The following is a 20,151-nucleotide window of genomic DNA, read 5'->3' as shown; positions in this document are numbered from 1 at the left end:
TACATACAAATAGATCCTGAACCCCACTTTAATCATGCCTTTTGCTATTTCTTGAGCACAAGAATCACTGAGATGCTTTCCAAAATGAGGAAAAGAAGGGGAATAGCTGATGGTGTCTAGAACATCAAGACAAAATGGGTCACCTATAACCGGAGGGGCCAGTTACCTGAGTGTAATGGAGCAGAGAGTTTTTAATTCTATCTCCTCCACTAACTAACTGACCTGCTCTATGACCCTGGACAAATCCTTAAATGTATGTTTGCTAAACTTATCTGGACCATGGTCTGTGGGATATCTCTGTAACGATCTTGCATTTTCCATTCAAGTTCTTTCTTGTTTTCTACACCAACATGGGAAGGAAGGGTTTGGATATAAATATGTAGATAAGGTAACAAAAATAAACAATTAGTAAAAGGACTTTATTTTCCTCTTATATTCGCTTTATATCTTGCTTTACAAAGTTAGGAAGTTCACAGCTTTATACCAAAATGTAAGAAGGCTAAGCTATTTGCTTATAAACATTTTGTAGTCAAGAGTCATCAGATTTCATTCGTCTAATCCACATTTAATTAAAAAAAAAAAAAATCAGACACCAAGGGTGCTGGAGCAGCTCTAGGGCATATATTTCTTTTAAGCAAGATAAAGATCTTCCACAGCCTTTCCTCCTTAACTCTTTCCTCCTCCAATTAATTGGGCTACTACCTTGAATTCAGAGCAAATCTGGGAAACGTTAGTCGCCATGTGACCCAGCAGGGCCACATACCTGGGGATTGGAGGTGAGGTTAGAGGCTGTTGTCTGATAAGCAGTAGGTTTGGTTTACATCAGGATTTCACATCCACTTGTTCATGGAACTCAGTATAACCCCAATCATCTCTACCATAGCTTCTACTCCTATCTATTAGATAGCTTCCCTGAAATGCTAAGGATCCTGATGATTTGGGGCAGGGATGAAATCACTATTTTATCAATGTGGCAAGCATGGACTTCTTAACAGTTTTAGGAGCTTTCCTTTAGGTAACAGGAACAAAATTCATAAGTCAGTGTATATAAATTTGCAGTTATTTGAGCAAGCCAGAAGGTATGTGCTGCTTAAATTCCACTCTACAATATACTTTGATTTCCCTTCCAATGAATTCTCTTCCGTAAAATATACCATACCGTTCTGCTAAGTGTTGCACATCTACTCCCACCAAATCATCCAGATACCTAGTCAATAAAGTTGTCTACTCAATAAGCTACCAAAAAGAAAAAACAAAAACAAAAAACCAAAAAACTTCTGTTAAGCAAATAATCATTTAATCAGTAATAATGTTGCCTATAAACATAGGCAGGTCAGGAGCTAAACACTCAACTGCTAAGTCTTCTGAGGCAGAAAAAAAATCTGCAAAAGCAGGAGTGTAGTAGCAATGATGCTCTCTCCAATTCAAGTAACATCAGGTCAAGGTAATTCTTTGCTCTTAGAGTCTTGTTTCATTGTGTTTAACTCTTTATACTGAGTAGAATACTATGCCAAAATTCTGAACCTGATAAAAAAACTTCAGGATAATACTTGAAGTGACTGGTATTTCATCAGAACAAATGCCATTAAAACACTACCATATGCACACAGAAGGATTTATGCTACGGTTTTCTCGGCTTCTAGCTGTTAAAAGTAGGCACAAGTAATTAAAAATAACATTCTAAAAATGGCCTCTAGCTCCTTACAAGAAATGAGTTGTGTCTTGTCAGGTTATGTAACAGTTCCCTTCTTTCATTAAGTACTAAATACCAGAGTCACCGCAAAATCCCTGAGCCACTGCTCTACTCCGAGGGGACACAGAGGGCCAGACTCAGTCAAGACACTGGAGAAGACTTACAAACAGCCTAAGTTCTGCGTAACTTTCCAGACACTTAAAAGTAGTAACATATAACCATAAGCAGCCAAGATGCTTATGGTGCCTTTATTTCTAAAGAGACGGCTAGAACAGTGCATTTAAGGCAATACACTAACCTGATATTAAATGAATTTTACATATTCTTGAAACAAAGACATTATTACCATGGCTTCAAAGAAAATTTTTGTGAAACAAAGAAAAGTATTACAAGTATAGGTGCCCACGCGCATATACACGTACAAGGAGCATCTGTAACTGCACAAACGCAGATAGACTGCACGATTCTATAAAGGTTAAACTCAAGTCATTTTTTTTTTACTGATTCCATCAGTCTGTTCATACCTTCAATGGTTCCCCACGACTGCCCAACACCTCACATACCCCCTTCCTGCTGTACAAAGGCTCCACCACTCTCATCTTTTCAGACATGTCCTCAGGCAGGACAGGACACCTATGCAACAGAGCATACAAGACTTTCTCAGCACGCTGCCCAGCCAACGCGGAAATCACCAATCCCAAACCCACGGAACAACTTAGCTCCTCTGGTCACCTGTACAGGAAATGGGGGTGAGAGATGGGAAAGGCTGCTTACTCTCAGACAGAAACAGCACAAATAAACTTTATGTAACAGGATCTTCTCTGTTTTCTCTCATGTATTATGCAAATCTCAATAGTGTAGTCCCATTCACAAGGACAGAAGTAAATAGCTTGTGGGGCCATTCATTATCTAGATGTAGCTCCAAGACTAGTTCTTAACATCTTTTTTTTTTTTTTGATCCATTAAGAACTAGTGGAGCCTTTCCTGGAAAAAAGAACACTTTCTTAGTTTTGCATACAATTCCAAGGGATTCATATACTCTCTTGAAACCTATCCATGAACTGTAGTGAGGTCCCCCTGCCCTAGGGCCTGAGTGAAGACATATGAGAAGTGTGTGCACTAACAGGGGTGGAGATAACCCTGGATGCGCTGCAATCCTAAGAGAGAGTAGGCATCACATCTGAAGCTTGGTATGTGGCGCTGGGCTCTTTTTCCTTCTCCTCTCTTTCTCTCTGTAGAATCTTTCAGAGTTTTGAGAATCTAGAAACAAAAGGCTGAAAAGCAACACTTCTATGGCTTCTCTTAAGAGTCCAGAGAAAATCCAAAAACAAAGCAGCCTCACGAAGGCTTTGTTCTTTTGGCTACTCTCAATGGACAGGTAGGGTCTTTTCCTTCGCCCTACTCCACACTTCCTTCCCAGCAAGTGGGGAGGTGAAGGTTAAGACATTGGTCTGAGGCCTTAAACACTGTATTCATTGCTTTATCCTGACTCCCCCATCTGGGGACTGTGGGTGGGTGGAAAGCACCCTGTGAGCCCAGAGGAAGTGTTTGATGGCTGCTGTCAGTCTAGGCACAGCTAGAGAGGGGAAGAGAGAGGGGTTGGCAATGAAGCAAACTAAAAGGTTTCAAACCCACAGCCCACTTGGAGAGTCAGAAACCAGAAAAGGAAATAAAGGCTACACTTCCAGTTCGAACAGCCTGCCAATACCTGCAGTGAGTGCCCAGATTTTCAAAGTAGATGTCAAGTCTGTGCACTGCCTTGAACAGAGCACTCTATCAAAACTTGCAGAGTTCGACAGGAAGTACTGTCTGTAAGGACTTGTCATTATGTGATTTGCTGTCTGAGTTCCTAAAATATAATCAGAAGAGCAGTTACTCTAGCTGTTAAAAATCTACTGTGTATCCCCTTAGCATTTAAAGCCAGTTCTGTCCATCCACAAAGTAGGAGAATATTGAAGCACACTGTACCTAATTCTTAAGGAAGGAAACTATTTGCTTCCAATTTAAATACCCAGTTGTTACAATAAACTGATTGCAATTATTAAGGAGAAATTAAAACTGATCCAAAAAATCTAGCATTTGAACAAATTTGTACTTAGAAACCTGACTACAGGTTTAAACCATCATAAGAATCTAAACTAAAAATCACAAGCTGAAATCAATAAAATAGATGTATGATTAGGGTCAAACTGGGTAACCAATTAAGATCCGTATCTTTAATAAACCTCTGAGAACACTAGTAGCATAAATTACTATATTCCATGCTGTCCCAGAAGAGTTCCTTAAAAATCTGTTTAAATCTGACAAACCTCCAGCAAGAATTCAGAAGTGTAACCTATCATCCCATAGAGCTGCCCAGACTTATGCTAGTGGTCAGCCTGGCTAGTAACCACTTTCTCCTTCCCTGCTTCACTGGGGAAGGGAAGAGATTGGCCTGTGTAAGGGGCCGATGTGAAATTAGTTCAACTGAAGACATCCCAACATGGGAGGCAAAAACTTCATGAATCAATTTTGCTGTCATCCTCAGCATGCCGTTCAATGTGTCCTGTGGCATCCTAGGAATAAAGGGAAAAGGGCACCAGAGAAAGTCAAAGCCAAGGAGAGCTTCACGGGTACATCTTACAATGGGCAATTATGACCCAGTACTTTGCTAATTCTTACCGAATTATGCACTTAAAGAGGAGTTAACACAGGAACACTATAAGAAAACTCTAGGTTCAGTTACTGGATTGCAAATGTGAAAACATTTTCTCTAGGCTTTTTCTCAAAAACCACCTAATTTTTCATCCGAAACCTCATTAAGTTATCCCCCAAATCTCTGAAGAATGATAAAAAGAAAAATCCCAATATTCTCCCTGTTAATTGCAATTTGAACATTCTAGTAAGCAAAAAAAAAAAAAGGTTTAATAAACCCTGCTCTGAGCAGTCAAATGACCTCAGGATGACCTCAAATCCTACTGATGTACCTGTTTGGATCCTTTCCTAGCAGTAAAAAAAGCATCACAGTTCTTCCAGCGACATTTCAGAGTTTGAAAGTTCGGATTTGTATGGTCGGTCAGCAAATGTTGTTTTAAATGATCTACAACGCCAAATATCAGAGAGCAACCATGCCACTGGAGAGAAACAGAATAAAAGGGTAAGTTATAAAGGGCATAGGAAACATGCAATGAGAACTTTCTTCACTTGTATCCCATAGGTAAGCCCCTCTTCTTTAATTTATTCTTAGCTGGAAAATTCAACAAAGTCAGAGGTAACCAAATTAATTTTCAATATAATGAAGAACCTTGAAAAGACTGGGAAGTCTTCTGACACTTCAGTATTTTGAGAAGGCAAAGCACTAAGATGCATCACTAGATAAAAGGTTAGCAAATACCGACAGACAAGTTACATAAAATTCAACTTAAACCATACTTCTTGCTTATCTTGCTACCATAAAATGAGTTTCTTAGTCCATTTATTTAAAAAGGCAAAGAGCTTTCCCGTAACACTTTTAAAGGGTTACTTTTCAACAATTCTAAGAACTGTTGACTTGTAAACTTGAAAACACAAATGTCTGATAAAGAAAACTGCACTTGTGGAAATGTTCGTCGTAGAAAACTGTTTGCCAGGGAAGCCTGACTTCACTGGCAATTTTTATCACTTGAATCATAGCCTTGTGATTACTTTTTTTTTTTAACTGTATTATAAATGTGGCTATGTTTCACTTGTTAGTCAGAAAGCATTAAGACTCTCTGTCTTGGCTTTTTCCCTAGAAGCTTGTAAGAAATCTTAATGATTCTAATTCTAACATGCTCACTTCTAAAAAGTGGTGCAAATTTGACTTTTTTCTCTGCCAGCACTATTCTATCCTTCAAGCTTTAAAACCAGAAGGTATTTTCCTCATTTCTCTAGACAAGTTAACTCTCTTTTTATATTCTGGATCCTGCTGTAGCAGATTTTGCTTGCCTTCACTGAAAAAACTGAAAATCAAAGACAGTGATGTGTAAAAAGCTGAAAAGTAATTAGGCCATAGACAAACCTAAAATCAAATTTTAAAATGGAGAGTGTCAAGTTCATTTCATCAATGTTGAAAAGGAGGTTAGGGGGGAAAATAAATTCAGTGCCATCAACTTTTCTCTGGTTACTACTAATTACTGGAACTGATAAAACAAATTAAGGCTTACAAGAGATAGTGTGAGGGTTTTGAGAGTTAATCATCAGCCCCTACCCAAAAATAAAAACCATGCAATTCAGCCTAGTGAACTGAGGTTTAGGACTTCAAGAACACAAATTTCTATTTGCCTACTCCTCAAAAACCAATGAGAAACAAACCAAACTATTAATACATGTAATGCTTGAGGAATGGGTATAGTGGTGTGGGCACGTCAGGAAAATAAAAGCACTTCTACTCTTCTGTCACAAAGTTCTGTACTGTTGATGTTTTTATAGGCAGGGATCAATATTAAAACAAAACAAAAAACACCAAGGAGATAACCTCTGAGTGGATGATCCTTAAATATACTTCACATCTAATCTTAAGACAGACTTTTCATTAAAGAAGTATAGGAGTATTTTATGTATTTTTTAAAAATAAAACTTATTTGTCCTACAGTGGAAGGCATCAAGTAGATGCTCAACATGGAAATGCTAAATCGATGATAATGAAGACCTGGAAACTGGCCCAGGGTTGAACATCATCTAAGTCTCGTAACAAGAACAGTTTCACTGCTTACCCAACAGCGGTAATTCTGCATCAGATTTAGCCTCACGGACTGAATACTGCCATCATAACAGCCAGTATAAATCTGGAGAAAAAGGTTTATTGTATCAGACCACAACAACACACAACAGATTACTACAAAACAACCTCAAAATAATAGTCAAAAGCTACTGGTAGTAGCTACAACAAGAAAACATAAATCTAAACCCAAACCATCCCCAGAGTACCATAACGGGAAAGTATCCTCTAGATCTTCTACTCTGGACACTTGGAAGCTGTGCTCCCTAGAGAGCCACTCTGGGGACCGTGGCAGAGAGCAGAAGTGGCAGGGCTTAGAGGTACCCGCCTACACTTTAACTGGTGTAGCTTTGGCTTCTACTGGGCATTACATACTAGGCAACTGTGTTTCAGTGGAACAAAAGGTTCTACTGCTTCCAGTTTGAAAAACATCCACTCTGGTTCAACTTTGTAATTTAAAAATAAAATAAACCCAAGAATTATCAGGGTTAAATGAGTTAGCTTCTACTTTCAGGCCTGTTATAACTACAACATGCTGGCCAAATCTCCTGACTATTCCAATGTACTATACAAATCATAATGTCTCTGAAAAAAGTACCAACATTTTTTTTTTGGTAAACATCTTAAGTTTATCTTCTATTTAATAGTGGTATCAGATTTTTGTTGTAATTATTTCAGATATTAATAAAAAATGAAATCTTCAACAGTGTTACTGGATTATTTTTCAATATTATAATACCAGGAGATAGAAAGACATTCAATAATGAGGCATATTAAAAACATGTTATTTTTGGAAGTGACAAGTAGTAACATTATTAACAGTTTGCAGACTTCTTAGTAAACACATTCAAAGGTAAGTATATGGCATGGCAAATAATACTCACCATACTTTTATGGATGGTCATACACATAATCATGTCTTTGTGTCCTCCATAAACTTGCAATCGATCATGGGACTTAGGTGGAGGGAAAAAAAACACAAAGAGAATTAAGGTTATTTATACCTTGCATTTAATAAGCATAGTTCCTGAAGGCCTTTGGCAGGTTTAAAACTACACCTGAGGTAACAAGCTAAAGCATCAATAGCACTCGTATAGAAACATAATCTAACAGCAATCTTTCCAAGAAGTCCTCCTCCTCAAGGGAAGAGCTGGTAACTGGAAAAAATAAAACCAATAGTGTCAAAGTCTCAAACCTGAAATTGCAAACAAGGAGAACTGGACAGGTGTTGGAGACAATGCCTGCTGGCCACAGACCATTTAACTTTTGATACCTGTAAGCCTGACCATGCTTCTCAGAGCAGTGTTTCTGAAAGCCTTATCTCACCAGCTTCTTGATAATTATCGAGAGCTCTTGTGAAGAAGGCAGATCCCTGGGTTCCACCCCAGCCTTTCCATATAAAATCAACACCCAGTCCAAATAAGACAATCTTGCCAAATCATTCAAGCAAAATACTGGATCTAAAGTCTACCTGTAATTCATAGACACGAACAAATTTATCCAGGCAGGCAGTCACCATCACTTTGCCTAGGATATTCACCACAGTCACTGCATGATTGTGACCTTTATAGATCCGTACAAGCTCACCAGTCTGCATCAGAAGAGAGATAAGAGTCACCAGACTGACCTTCAAGATTCCTTCCAAATTTTGAGATTTATAATTCTGGAATTCTAACAAGTCATAATTCTGAGACTACTTGTACACACATGTAGTTGTACTAATTTTAACAGATGAAGTACTCCCATAAGCATTTATTTATACAAAATATATGCACAGTATCCTGATGGAAAGAACTTAGTGTCACAGAAAGAAAGCGGCCACAACTCTATCTGTATGCATTCTACAGCGTGGGAAGTATTTTCACGTTTGCCGCAGCACTGCATCTGGACAAGAAGTCCCTGAGGCTGGATCACCCCAAGATTTACAGACCAGGAACTAAGCTTCAAAAAGTGGCCTCTATATCCTGAGCAGAGTCTCTCGGCTGTTTTTATTTGTTCTATTTTAAACTTCATAGCATATCCACTTTCTTAGAGCCTCAGATGCTCAATTCATCTCATGTTTAAGTAAGGCATTCAAACTAAACCTTACATAAACTTTGAGTCTGTCCCCCACTAAGAATTTTTATGAGATCAGAATTTCTAGGGTGCTCAATATTATCCAAGAGCTTAGGGACAGGCATTATTATTAAGTCTTTCATTGGAAAAAGGGCTTAATTTAAATTGCAGTAAGTCTGAGGAATCGTTCAAGCTTTAACCACCATTCTATTAAAAGATTTCTTTACACCAATATGCTTACATGAATGTTGTGGGCATGGACTGACTGATCACTGGAGCCACTGAACACAAGGTCATTCACCACCTTAACAAAAAAAATTCAGTGAAATTGAGTGAGTTAGATTTAGTATAAGCTTCTGAGTTTCCTTTAACTTCTAATGCACACTGGTGAATTCTAATTTCCATCCTATTCTGAAATGAGCACGAACTAGGTATAAAATAAGTTTCTCAGACAAATTTTCTCAACTGAAACTTATGTCTTACCATTAAGTACTCTGATGAATTGACAATGTATTACTGGGTTTGTTGCCTCTTCAGAATGATTATGAAGTAGCCTACAAGGGCATTAGAGCACATCTGCATTCTACAGTAAGATGCTTTTATTTTTTTATTTTTTGTTTTTATACTTTTACTTGTTTCTCAATTAATATGTCAAAAAATAGTATGTCCTGTCACGATCCAGGCCTAAATTTAGAAAAGGATTGTAATCTTGCACTTGCAAGATGACTGTGTTCTAATAAGGCATTAGGCAACATGGGAAATCTCATTTAAACCCTTCTATTTGTGCCAGACAACGAACTCCTGTCCTTTTGCGTTATACTTGCCTTCATGCAAAGAATGGTTTTGCTGTGGCCCTCCAGAGTTCTAAGGAGCAGTCCATTTCGTGCATCACGTACACTAATGGTACAGTCATAAGACCCCACAACCAGCAGCTTTCGGGCACCTTCCTGAGCTGTGGCAAGACAGCTGACAGCCCGAGGGCCGTGGCATTCAAAGATTTCAAGTCGTTTGTTGTTCTGAAAAACAAGGTACTATTATATGAAGTAAAAGCAACTTAGCTGGAAAAACTCAACATCAACCAACCAAAATCACTACCTTGATACAAACTCTAAATTCTAACACCTGTGCTAAGTTCTCATACCCAATCCCTATCTCTAACTTCCCAACCCCTGCCACTCCCATTCCAACTCTCCCTGCATTCATGACTCCTTTCTCCTCTCTTCAAGTGGGGACAAAGTCTTACATTATAAACTCACTTCTACCTTCAACCTACACTATCCTGATCATAATTAGAATCTGGTTCTCTTTTTACGTCCTCTCTCATTTCCCTTAAGTTAATGATAATGTATGATCAAACTTTTCTTCATATTCAATTTTTTTTCCTTGCCACAGACCCAAGAATTCTTTCACTGTTTGTTTTTTGTTGTTGTTATCCAAAATTCATGCACTCTATTTTTCATGGTGTTTCAAAAACTCTCTATTGAGAACCACTTACTTAGATAATCACAGACTCTCTCATTCCCCACCTTTCTGTTATTCTGACATTCTTCTGATTTCTGGTTCTACGTCCTCTCTCCTAACATCATTTAGTAGACACAGAAGCCTTTATATCAATCAGAGTGGCACAGTCACATCCTGAATTCCCAAATAGTCCTTTTCTTCAGATTTTAGACTTGCTTCCCTCATCCCTGCACCAATCTTGCTCATGAAGTCTCCTACTTACCCAAAACTCTAAAAAGGTACTTTAGGGTCATGTATGGATAAAATTCCCAGAAACTAGGCAAAGAGCAGCAGCTGGGAGCCTACAGAGCTGAGCATCAAACTCAGTCATCCTGAGATACTGGGGAGACAGACCAATGGAGTTCAGGACCTGATGGTGGACAGGCCCAGGTCAACAGCCTGGCTTTCTGTTGAGTCCCAGGAAGCACTACATTCTGGGAGTATGGTCAAAAATAGATAAGGCCCAGCCCTAACAAGCCTTCAAAATTCACATCTTTGCAGAAACTCTCAAATCTCTGGCTCAAGGTCTATCTTACCTGGGGCTTTTCAACCATTTAAAGACTGTTTTAAAAAAATAAATAAATAAAGATCTTTTGAACTTGTCATCATCTTGCCCCAAAAGTCTTGTTCCTAACTTCTATCTACCTTTGATTACATTAATCTCATAAAATAGATGAAAATTGGGTAATTATCAAGTTTTATCCTTTAAAATATTTTAAATCTATTCTTTCTTCTTTATTTCTATTGCCATAAACAAATCTAATCTAGGCTGTTAGCACTTTGTATCTAGAATGCAAAAACCTTCTCTAACTATCCTTCTGTGATCTATTCAGATCAAGGGGACATGACACTTGATTATATATGTGTTAGATTCTTCTAACTTGATTTTATGCTTCTTAAAAGCAAAAACCATGACATGTTTTATTGCATCCCTTATGCTTAGTTCCAGCTAGCAGGTGGAAGGAGTAGGTACTCATATGAATGATACTGTAATCAGGCATAAAAAACATTCTAACACCCTGTTAAAAGATGACCAAGTGACCTTGGGGGTAGAGTGCTACAATTATTTAGTAACCAAACCTATCACTTCTACCTCTGATGACATCTTTTATCCAGTCCCTTCTCTTCACCTTAATCTAATCTTTCATGTCAGCTTCCGTTACAAAGCCTCCTAAATGGTCTCCTTGCCTCCATTAGTACCAGTATTTTCCAATCTGTTCAACTTCAAAGTGACTTTTTCTAAGACACAAATTGGATCATATCTCTCATACTTTAAAGTCTACAAGATGAAGTCCAACTACATTAGCAAAGTACACAGGGCCATCAAGAACTGGTCCATATTCATTTCCTAAGCATATGATAGTACTCAGTAAAGTTTTGCTCAACAAATGGACTTGTCTTGGGGTTAGGAAAGAATGAGGCCCACGGGCATGAAGGCAAACCTTTGACTTAGTTCAGTTTACAGAACAGGCTACCTTCATGAAACCCTAAATCAGTTCCAAACCACATCAATGTCAAACTCAAAGGAATTTAAGCTCATTTTTCATGGTGCCATTCTTAAAATGAAATAGACTAGTTTAACCTATGACTCATTATTTGGCCCCAAATCATCAGGCTTGGTTTAGTTTAGTAGAGTTACATTTCGGTCCTGGCACACTTGGGCCTCAGCAGACAGAATCCAGCATCCTGTTTCACTTACAACAGAAAAAAAAGTTTTTGAATAGTGGCTAATTCTGTTGCTTTCTCACACACATCAAAAAAAAAAAAAAAAAAAAAAAAAACCAGGAAAAATGTCTGCTTTCTACTTCTTTCCACACACTCTCACACTATTTTCAAGTGGCATGGGAATTCAGCCTTCTCTCCCCAACCACTAACCTTTATGTTGAAGGTGACCACAGTGCCATTTGCCAGTCCTGCATAGAGAATTCGCCATCTACTGTGGAGGCAGAGAACCCGGTCATCCAGCTGTAACTGCTCCACACATTCTCGTGTCTGATAAAAGTACACAATACCTAATCAGCCAAGGTTGAAAGCAAATAAAATGTGAAAATAATCCTTCTGAGAACAGAGTGTGAAATGACTTTTATAAGGAAGAAAATGCAGCTTCCTCCACTTCGTAGAAGATTACCTTAGACTTTTTTTTCTGCTTTGAAATATGTGGCCAAAAACTCTCAAGCTGTAGATAATACAGAAAATGAATGTAATTTCTAATAATGTTACCTATGTTTCTAATTTGGAATGTAGAAATTCTTTAAAGGGCACTATGAGTCAGGTTTTAGCCTCTGCCGAAGATAAAGTTAAACCTTCACTTGATGTCCAAAAGGAAAAATGAAGATTATAGTTGTATTTATGATAACTGCATTAATCAAATAGGTGCTTTCCTGCAACTGATTCTCTATTTCAACAGCTCCCAAATACTTCCTTCAAATCAGTGCCAGGTTAGCTGGTCCATAATTACCCAAGGAGCTTTTAAAATATATAGAACCCCAAGCTTCACCCCCAATCCCTGAGACTCTAATTTAGTAGACTCTGGAATACATATTTTTAAAAATTTCCTTAGAAATTCTGATGCATAGCCAGGTTAAAGAAACACTGTTCCATCTGATCTTCAAGAAACGATTTCCATGTATTTCCAGAACTGGATTATACCAGCAAATCTAATGACCTAGAACCTAGAACAGGACCAGTAACATGGTAAGTGCTTAAGATTGAATGCTGCTGAATGATAATGACCAAAGACCCAAGTGTAGGTTTTTAAAGAGGTCTGGATAAGATGTTAAAATCAAGTCGGCTGTAAGTGGGCAGGATGGAACAAGCTATGGGTTAGATGACAAAAGCTGCAGGCTATCAAAGCCTTTGATCTCTTCTCCCAGCCTTCTTTCAGATCTAAAGAGTCAGTCTTTTAAATTACCTTCTGCCCATAAAATTACAAATATAAATGCTGCATATGAAAATGTAAAATAAAACACTTGAACATGCTCAAATGTTGCCTCTGGCTAACCCATCCATATGAGATCATTTTATAATTCAATAGGGGAAACAATACAATAATAAAAAAGAACTATTGGTGCATGCAACAATAAAGAAGAATTTCAGACATTATAGTGAGCTAAAGCTAATGTGAAAGAATGCATGCAGTATAGTTTATTTATATGAAGTTCAAACACATAGAAATATAATCTATAAAGATAGAAGTTATCTCTGGCAGGAGGTGGTGACTGGGGGGGTGTATGAGGGAAGCTTCAGGAGGATAGAAATGATCTATATTTTGATCTTGGTGGGGGTTAAACAAATGTGTACCTATGTAAAAATTCATCAAGCTGTGTACTTGAAATTCGTGTACTTTACTGTATAAAGTTACACTTTAATTTCAAAAACTAGTTAAGAATTTACTATGCCAACTATTACTCCGTATTAGAACTCTTAAAAATACTGAAAAATCTTTTACAAGTTTTATAAGTCAAAACAGGCCTAAGCTTTTATTTTAACTTCCATTTACTGGCAAGACTGTATTATTTTCAAATAGTTATTTGTACATTCTCTTTTTAAGGAATTTCCTTTTCCAATGTATATATACGGATTCTAGTATTTCTCTTCTCAAAGGTGTAAGCTCCTCACAACATATATTAACCCTATGTTTATCCTATCCTATGTTACAACTGTTTTTCCTTCTTTTTACTTATGATAATTTTTTGCCAAAATTTGTTTACAATTTTCAACAGATTTAAGTATTATTTCCATATAATAAAATTCACCCTGTTAAATATACATTTCAGTAAGTTTAGTAAAGTACACAGCCATGCAACCATCACCACAATCAACTTTAAGAATGTTTCCACCACTCCAAAAAGTTACCTCATACCCTCCTTCAGTCAATCCTCACTATCATACCAGGCAACTGGGACAGTTCTGCCTTTTCTAGAATTCCATTTTAAGGGAACATTTAGTATGTAGTCTTTTACATCTGGCTTTCTATCACCTATCATGATGTTTCTGAGGCCCATCCATGTTGCTACATGTATCAATAGTTTCTTTTTGTTGCTAATATTATTCTACTTTTTATATACCACATTTATCCATTTATCAGTTAGTTGATGGATATATTGTTTCTTTTACTAAAATGAGTAATGTTGTTGAGGTTCCTTCTTTCATTTTGGATACTGGAAATTTGTGGCTTTTCTCTGTTTTGACCAATTTAGCTGTAAGTTTATTTTACTTATCTTTTCAAAAAACTAGCTTCTGGTCTCATTGCTTTTTCCTTACTGTATGTCAGTTTTATATATTATCGGTTTCCATACTGTTATTATTTCCTTTATATATTTAGTTATTTGGAGTTTAACTTTTTCTTCTTTTTCTTAGAAAATTAGATAACTGCTTTTAAATCTTTCTTTAAAAAATACTATAAACATTTAAAACTACAAACTTCCCCCTCAGCAATGCATTAGCTGCATCCTACCAACAGCTGTATGCTTACTTTCATTTAGTTCAAGATACTTTCTAATTTCCCTGTGACTTCTCCTTTGAATCACGGGTAACTTAAGTTTGCTACTTCATCTCCCCATATTTGGGGATTTCCCAAATTTCTGTTATTGATGTCTAATTCCATCGTGGCTGGAGACCATACCCTAAATGATTTCAATCCTTTTAATTAAGATTCACAGTAAGATCAAGACTTATTTAATGACCTAGTATGTGGTCTATCCGGGTGAATGTTTCATGTGCACTTGAAGAGTATATGTATGCTGCTGTTTTGGATGGAGGAGTCTACAGATGTTAATTAGATCTTGCCTGCTGATGGTATTGTCCAGTTCTTCTATATCCTTAATGATTTTCTATTTAGTAATCTAACAATTATAGAGAGAGAGGTGTTAAAGCCTTCAACCATAATTGTGAATTTGTTTATTTCTCCTTGTAGTTCTATCAGTATTTCTTCATGTGTTTTGGAGCTGCTACTGGGTATATATATATTTATAATTGTTCTATATTCCTGCTGTATTGCCCCTTTCATCATTATGGAATGCTGCCTTGTCTCAGTAGTATTCCTTGTCTTAAAGTCTATTTACCCAGAGGAGAGGGTATAGCTCAAGTGGTAGAGTGCATGCTTAGCATGTACAAGGTCCTAGGTTCAATCCTTAGTACCTCCATTAAAAAAAAAAAATTAAATAAGACCTGAAGAAACAGAGAAAGGAAGGAAGGAGAGAGAGAAAGATAGAGCAGGAGAGAAGGAATTAGGGGGAGGAAAAAAAGTCTATTTGCCTGATAGTACAATAACCATTCCAGCTCTTTTTTGTTACTATTTGCATAGTACATCTTTTACTATTCTTTTATTTCAACCTACTTGTGTCTTTGAATTCAAAGGCTGTCTCTTGTAGACAGCATAGATTTTGATATTTGTTCTTTATCTAGTCAATCTGTCTTTTGATTTGACTGTAATTCACATTGAATATAATCAGTAAATATGGTTAGATTTAGGTCTCCAATTTGCTTTCTATTTGTCTCATTTTTATTTCTCTGTTCCACCATTTATGCCTTGTTTCCTATTAAACACATGTTTTTTGTATGACATTTATATTCCTCTACTGAATTTTTTTAACTTTTTTTATTGAGTTATAGTCATTTTACAATGTTGTGTCAAATTCCAGTGTAGAGCACAATTTTTCAGTTATACATGAACATACATATATCCATTGTCACATTTTTTTTCACTGTGAGCTATCCTCTATTGAATTTTTAAGCTCCCTTTCTTTGCATTACTCTTTCAGTGGCTGCTCTAGGGCAGCTGTTTTCAGAGGGCCCTAGACCAGCAGCATCATATCACATGTTAGAAATGTAAACTCTTGGGCTCTATCCCAAGCCTCCTGAAACTCTAGGAGTGGGTTCCAGTAATACGTGTTTCAGGAAGCTCTCCAGGTCCATCTGATGCACATGAAAGTTGTGAACCAGCACTCTAGAGATTACTCTTTAAATTATAACTATCTAGTTCAAGTTAATACTGACTTATTCTCAATAAAATACAAGCTTGTACCAGCACTATTCTATCCTTTCCCTTTCCTTTGTGTTCCTCTAACCACACATATTCCACCTACATATGTTAAAAACCTAATGGTTTAGTATTATAAATTTTGCTTCAAATAATTAAGCCTTTTTAAAAAGTTAAGAATGTAAGAAATAAATGCAAGGATAAACAAATGGGACCTAATGAAACTTACAAGCTTCTGCACAGCAAAGGAAACCATAATGTAAAACAAAACGACAACCTATGGAATGGGAGAAAATTTTTGCAAACGATGAAACCAACAAAGGCTTGATCTCCAGAATACATAAGCAGCTCATACAACTTAACAAAAAAACAAACAACCCAATCCAAAAATGGGCAAAAGACCTAAACAAGCAATTCTCCAAGGAAGAAATACAAATGATCAACAGGCACATGAAAAAATGCTCAATATCACTAATTATCAGAGAAATGCAGATCAAAACTATGATGAGGTATCACCTCACACCATTCTGGCCATCATTCAAAAGTCCACAAATGACAAATGCTGGAGAGGCTGTGGAGAAAAGGGAACCCTCCTACACTGCTGGTGGGAATGCAGTTTGGTGCAGCCACTGTGGAAAACAGTATGGAGATTCCTCCAAAGACTAGGAATAGACTTACCATATGACCCAGGAATCCCGCTCCTGGGCATATATCCAGAAGGAACCCTACTTCAAAAAGACACCTGCACCCCAATGTTTATAGAAGCACTATTTACAATAGCCAAGACATGGAAGCAGCCTAAATATCTATCAAAAGATGACTGGATAAAGAAGATGTGGTATATTTATACAATGGAATACTATTCAGCCATAAAAAAACGACAACATAACATCATTTGCAGGAACATGGATGTTCCTGGAGAATGTCATTTTAAGTGAAGTAAGCCAGAAAGAGAAAGAAAAATACCATATGAGATTGCTCATACGTGGAATCTAAAAAATTTTTTAAAATGAACATAAATACAAAACAGAAACAGACTCACAGACATAGAATACAAATTTGTGGTTTCCAAGGGGGTGGGGGGTGGGAAGGGACAGACTGGGATTTCAAAATTTGTAGATACTGACAGGCATATGCAGAATAGATAAGCAAGATTATACTGTATAGCACAGGGAAATATATACAAGATCTTGTGGTAGCTCACAGTGGGGAAAAAATGTGACAATGAATATATGTATGTTCATGTATAACTGAAAAATTGTGCTATACCGTGGAATTTGATACAACATTGTAAAATGACTATAACTCAATTAAAAATGTTAAAAAAAAAAAAGAGTTTATTCCTTTTTATTGCTATGAAGTAGTTCATTGTATGGATATAAAATCATTTGTTTATCTTTTCACCAGTTGATTGATGTTTGGGTTGTTTCCAGTTTTTGGTTATTACAAATAAAGCTGTTATGAACATTTGTGTTAAAAAAAAAAAAGAATATATGTATATATTTTTTAACACAAATTATTTCCTCTCATTTCTTTCAATGCATTTAGGGTTAGAAAATTCTTTCTCAGAGGAGATACCTAATTTTAAGTCTTCTGGTTTAAAAAATTTAAACATTTAACTCTTTTTCTGTCTAGGATTAATTTTGGCAAATGATGTGAAAATAAAAAGAGTAGTATTTGTTGGAAGGATCAAGGGAAGTACATAACTAAGTAGTAAATGAAAAGATATTGGTGGAGAGAGACAGAAAATATGGTTTAGATCGAAGCCTCGTTTCTACCAAGGGTTATACAAGTGTACTAAAATAGGTGCACAAGCAAGAAAGTGAGCAGAATGAAGCATCTGTTTCAGCCTCCACTCTACACATTAAATACAGCCAAAGCAGTTCAATAGTCTCACTTCTCATTTCTCTGGACCCACTTACCCTAACATTATAGCAGCGAATGGTGTGATCACTGGAACCAGTGTAAAGGGCAGCATTCTTTCCAGAGGTCTGAGTGACCAGGAGGCAGTTCACTTTGGAGGTGTGGCCCTCAAAGACACCAATGCACTTACGACTCTAAAGTCAAGCAGAGATCAAATCATGACTTGTGGATGTAGACAAATTAGATAACACATTTCTTCAAAAAAAAAAAAGGATGCAAAAACATACAGTTCATCGTTGGATCCTCAGTGCCTAGAATAGTGCCTGAGATCAAAAGGTGTTCAGTAAATTCCTGTTCACTGAATGCCCAGCAAACAGTTACACGTACTGAGGTACCTGCAACTTTACGTTAACTGAGTCATACCAAAAAATACTTATGGCAATTTGCTGTTAAGACAGGCAAGAATTTTAACTAACGTCTAGGGCAAGGATCTCCAACATGTGGACCAAAGATCTAGCAAATCCAAATTACAGCTAATTACCCAGATAAGTTCCTACATTTGATCAGTAGCTTGTGACAATGCTCCACAAATATTCAAAGACATGTCAAGTGCCCCCACAGGTCCTAGTGGTCCAGTTGTGGTTTCATAAGGGAACATCCTGTTAACTATGCCCATACTGGTATCTATTTAGAATGCACATATCTTGCAATTTAAAGTTAGAGCCAATTCCCAAATCTTACACTCATACCTCCTGGAATCATTGTTTTCTCCTTCAGTCATCCCTGTTGCCCCTCACATCATTAAGCTAAAGGAATCTATATACCCCTTGCTCACAGCAAACACATTTTCTTGGTTCATCATCTAATCTTCATTTATTTAACTGAAGTACAGCCAGTTATAATGTGTCAATTTCTGGTGTACAGCACAATGTCCCAGTCATGCATATATACACATATATTCGATCATCTAATCTTTTGATTTCCAAGGACTTTCATCAATTTCAAATACTTTCACGGTGTTTGTTCAGACAACATAGTGTTCCTGAAGTTTCTTCATTAAAATCATTGTTTATAAACAGAATTGGTATGACATATACTAAATTAAAAACTCACAAGTCCATTCTATGGCAGCTGAGAATAATGAGCATCAGATTATACTAAGTGTGGAACAGTGGAAAACTGTTGCTTCTCTTAATAACTTGGGACAATTAATTGACCCTCAGGGAAAACAACTCCTCTAATACTTCCCCAATATGCATTCTATCCCTTCTCTATTATGTAGCAGCTACGGTATTGACCTAATCGCCAACTCAAAGGCTGGGGCCTGACCAGCCCAAACGTATTGTTATAACCTCATCTCCTTTTGCCAAGTGATTATTCAGGGAGGAAAGCACAGGGCTCTTTTTTGGTGGTGGGAGGGAAAAGAAACTCTGGTGGCCTCTGACATCTATCTGTGAACAGGAGGAGAATTAGCTTTAGGAAGAAGGATACCAGAGAAGGCAGAGTGGAGAGACAGAAATTAAGTCCCCATTGACCCTAGTGAGCCATCAGATCAATTGTATCTAAAGTTAGTTTAAAGCCCATTCCATCTGTGGGCAGCAAATAAACTTCAATTGTTTAAGGCAGTACAAGCTAGAGTTTCTAAAGCCTGCAAACAACCAAAAACATTCAGACTGATATATTAACTTACCACCAGATTATAAGCTCGGACAGTTTTATCTGCTGAGCAAGTATAGAGTAAGTTCCCAAATATTTGAATTGCATTCACTGCAGCTTGGTGCCCCTCAAAGCTCCCTTCTGTGGGCTCATCATCATCTCCTGGCTCTGAAGATATTTCTAGAAAATAAGAATATGCTTCAGAAACATGTCTGCTTGTTTCTGAAAAGATACTCCAAAATTAAAACCACTACAATAAAGTGGTCCCTGGATTCTCCTTAAAGCTTCATTCCCTCAGCAAAACATCACATTTTTCATTAGTGATCTCCATTCTGAAGATTTCATAATAAGAGAAAGCAGGGAAGACCTTTCACTTAGGAAAAAGATATAAACTTATACAATGAATTTTTGAGTGATACCTGTAAGGCTCCAAATATCTCTCCACATTCAGTCTCCTCTGCTGCCAGTTATTTTGTTGAGGAAGGCATTATTCTTTAAGCAGCTCCTTTTCAAAGCAGAAATCCCCAGAGCCAACAAAACCTTAATAGAGTTGTCTCCTGGTTTCTAAGGGGAGATTTGTTCCAGAACCTCCCATATATATAAAAATCCAGGGATGCTCAGGTCTCTTATATAAAATGGTATAGTATTTGCATATAACCTACACACATCCTCCCATTTACAGCTGAC

At 37.1% G+C, this 20,151-nt stretch overlaps 1 protein-coding gene across 2 annotated transcripts in view; it reads right to left on the bottom strand.

Annotated features, from left to right (window-relative positions):
- Window positions 1-400: 400 nt before the first annotated feature.
- ZNF106 (zinc finger protein 106) overlaps window positions 401-20,151 on the bottom strand; it is a 55,241-nt gene continuing 35,490 nt past the window's right edge. For both annotated transcript variants that reach the window (XM_031453238.2, XM_010994968.3), the window contains 10 exons: window positions 19,499-19,644; window positions 17,868-18,002; window positions 11,841-11,957; window positions 9,290-9,481; window positions 8,707-8,769; window positions 7,882-8,001; window positions 7,295-7,366; window positions 6,406-6,477; window positions 4,660-4,806; window positions 401-4,248 (listed from right to left, as the gene is read on the bottom strand). In XM_031453238.2, the coding sequence (XP_031309098.1) occupies window positions 4,192-4,248; window positions 4,660-4,806; window positions 6,406-6,477; window positions 7,295-7,366; window positions 7,882-8,001; window positions 8,707-8,769; window positions 9,290-9,481; window positions 11,841-11,957; window positions 17,868-18,002; window positions 19,499-19,644 (1,121 nt within the window). In that variant the 3' untranslated portion in view covers window positions 401-4,191. The remainder of the gene's footprint in view (window positions 4,249-4,659; window positions 4,807-6,405; window positions 6,478-7,294; window positions 7,367-7,881; window positions 8,002-8,706; window positions 8,770-9,289; window positions 9,482-11,840; window positions 11,958-17,867; window positions 18,003-19,498; window positions 19,645-20,151) is intronic.

Source organism: Camelus dromedarius, chromosome 5, assembly GCF_036321535.1.
Source record: "Camelus dromedarius isolate mCamDro1 chromosome 5, mCamDro1.pat, whole genome shotgun sequence".
NCBI lineage: Eukaryota > Metazoa > Chordata > Mammalia > Artiodactyla > Camelidae > Camelus > Camelus dromedarius.
This window is presented reverse-complemented; position numbering and strand designations above follow the sequence as displayed.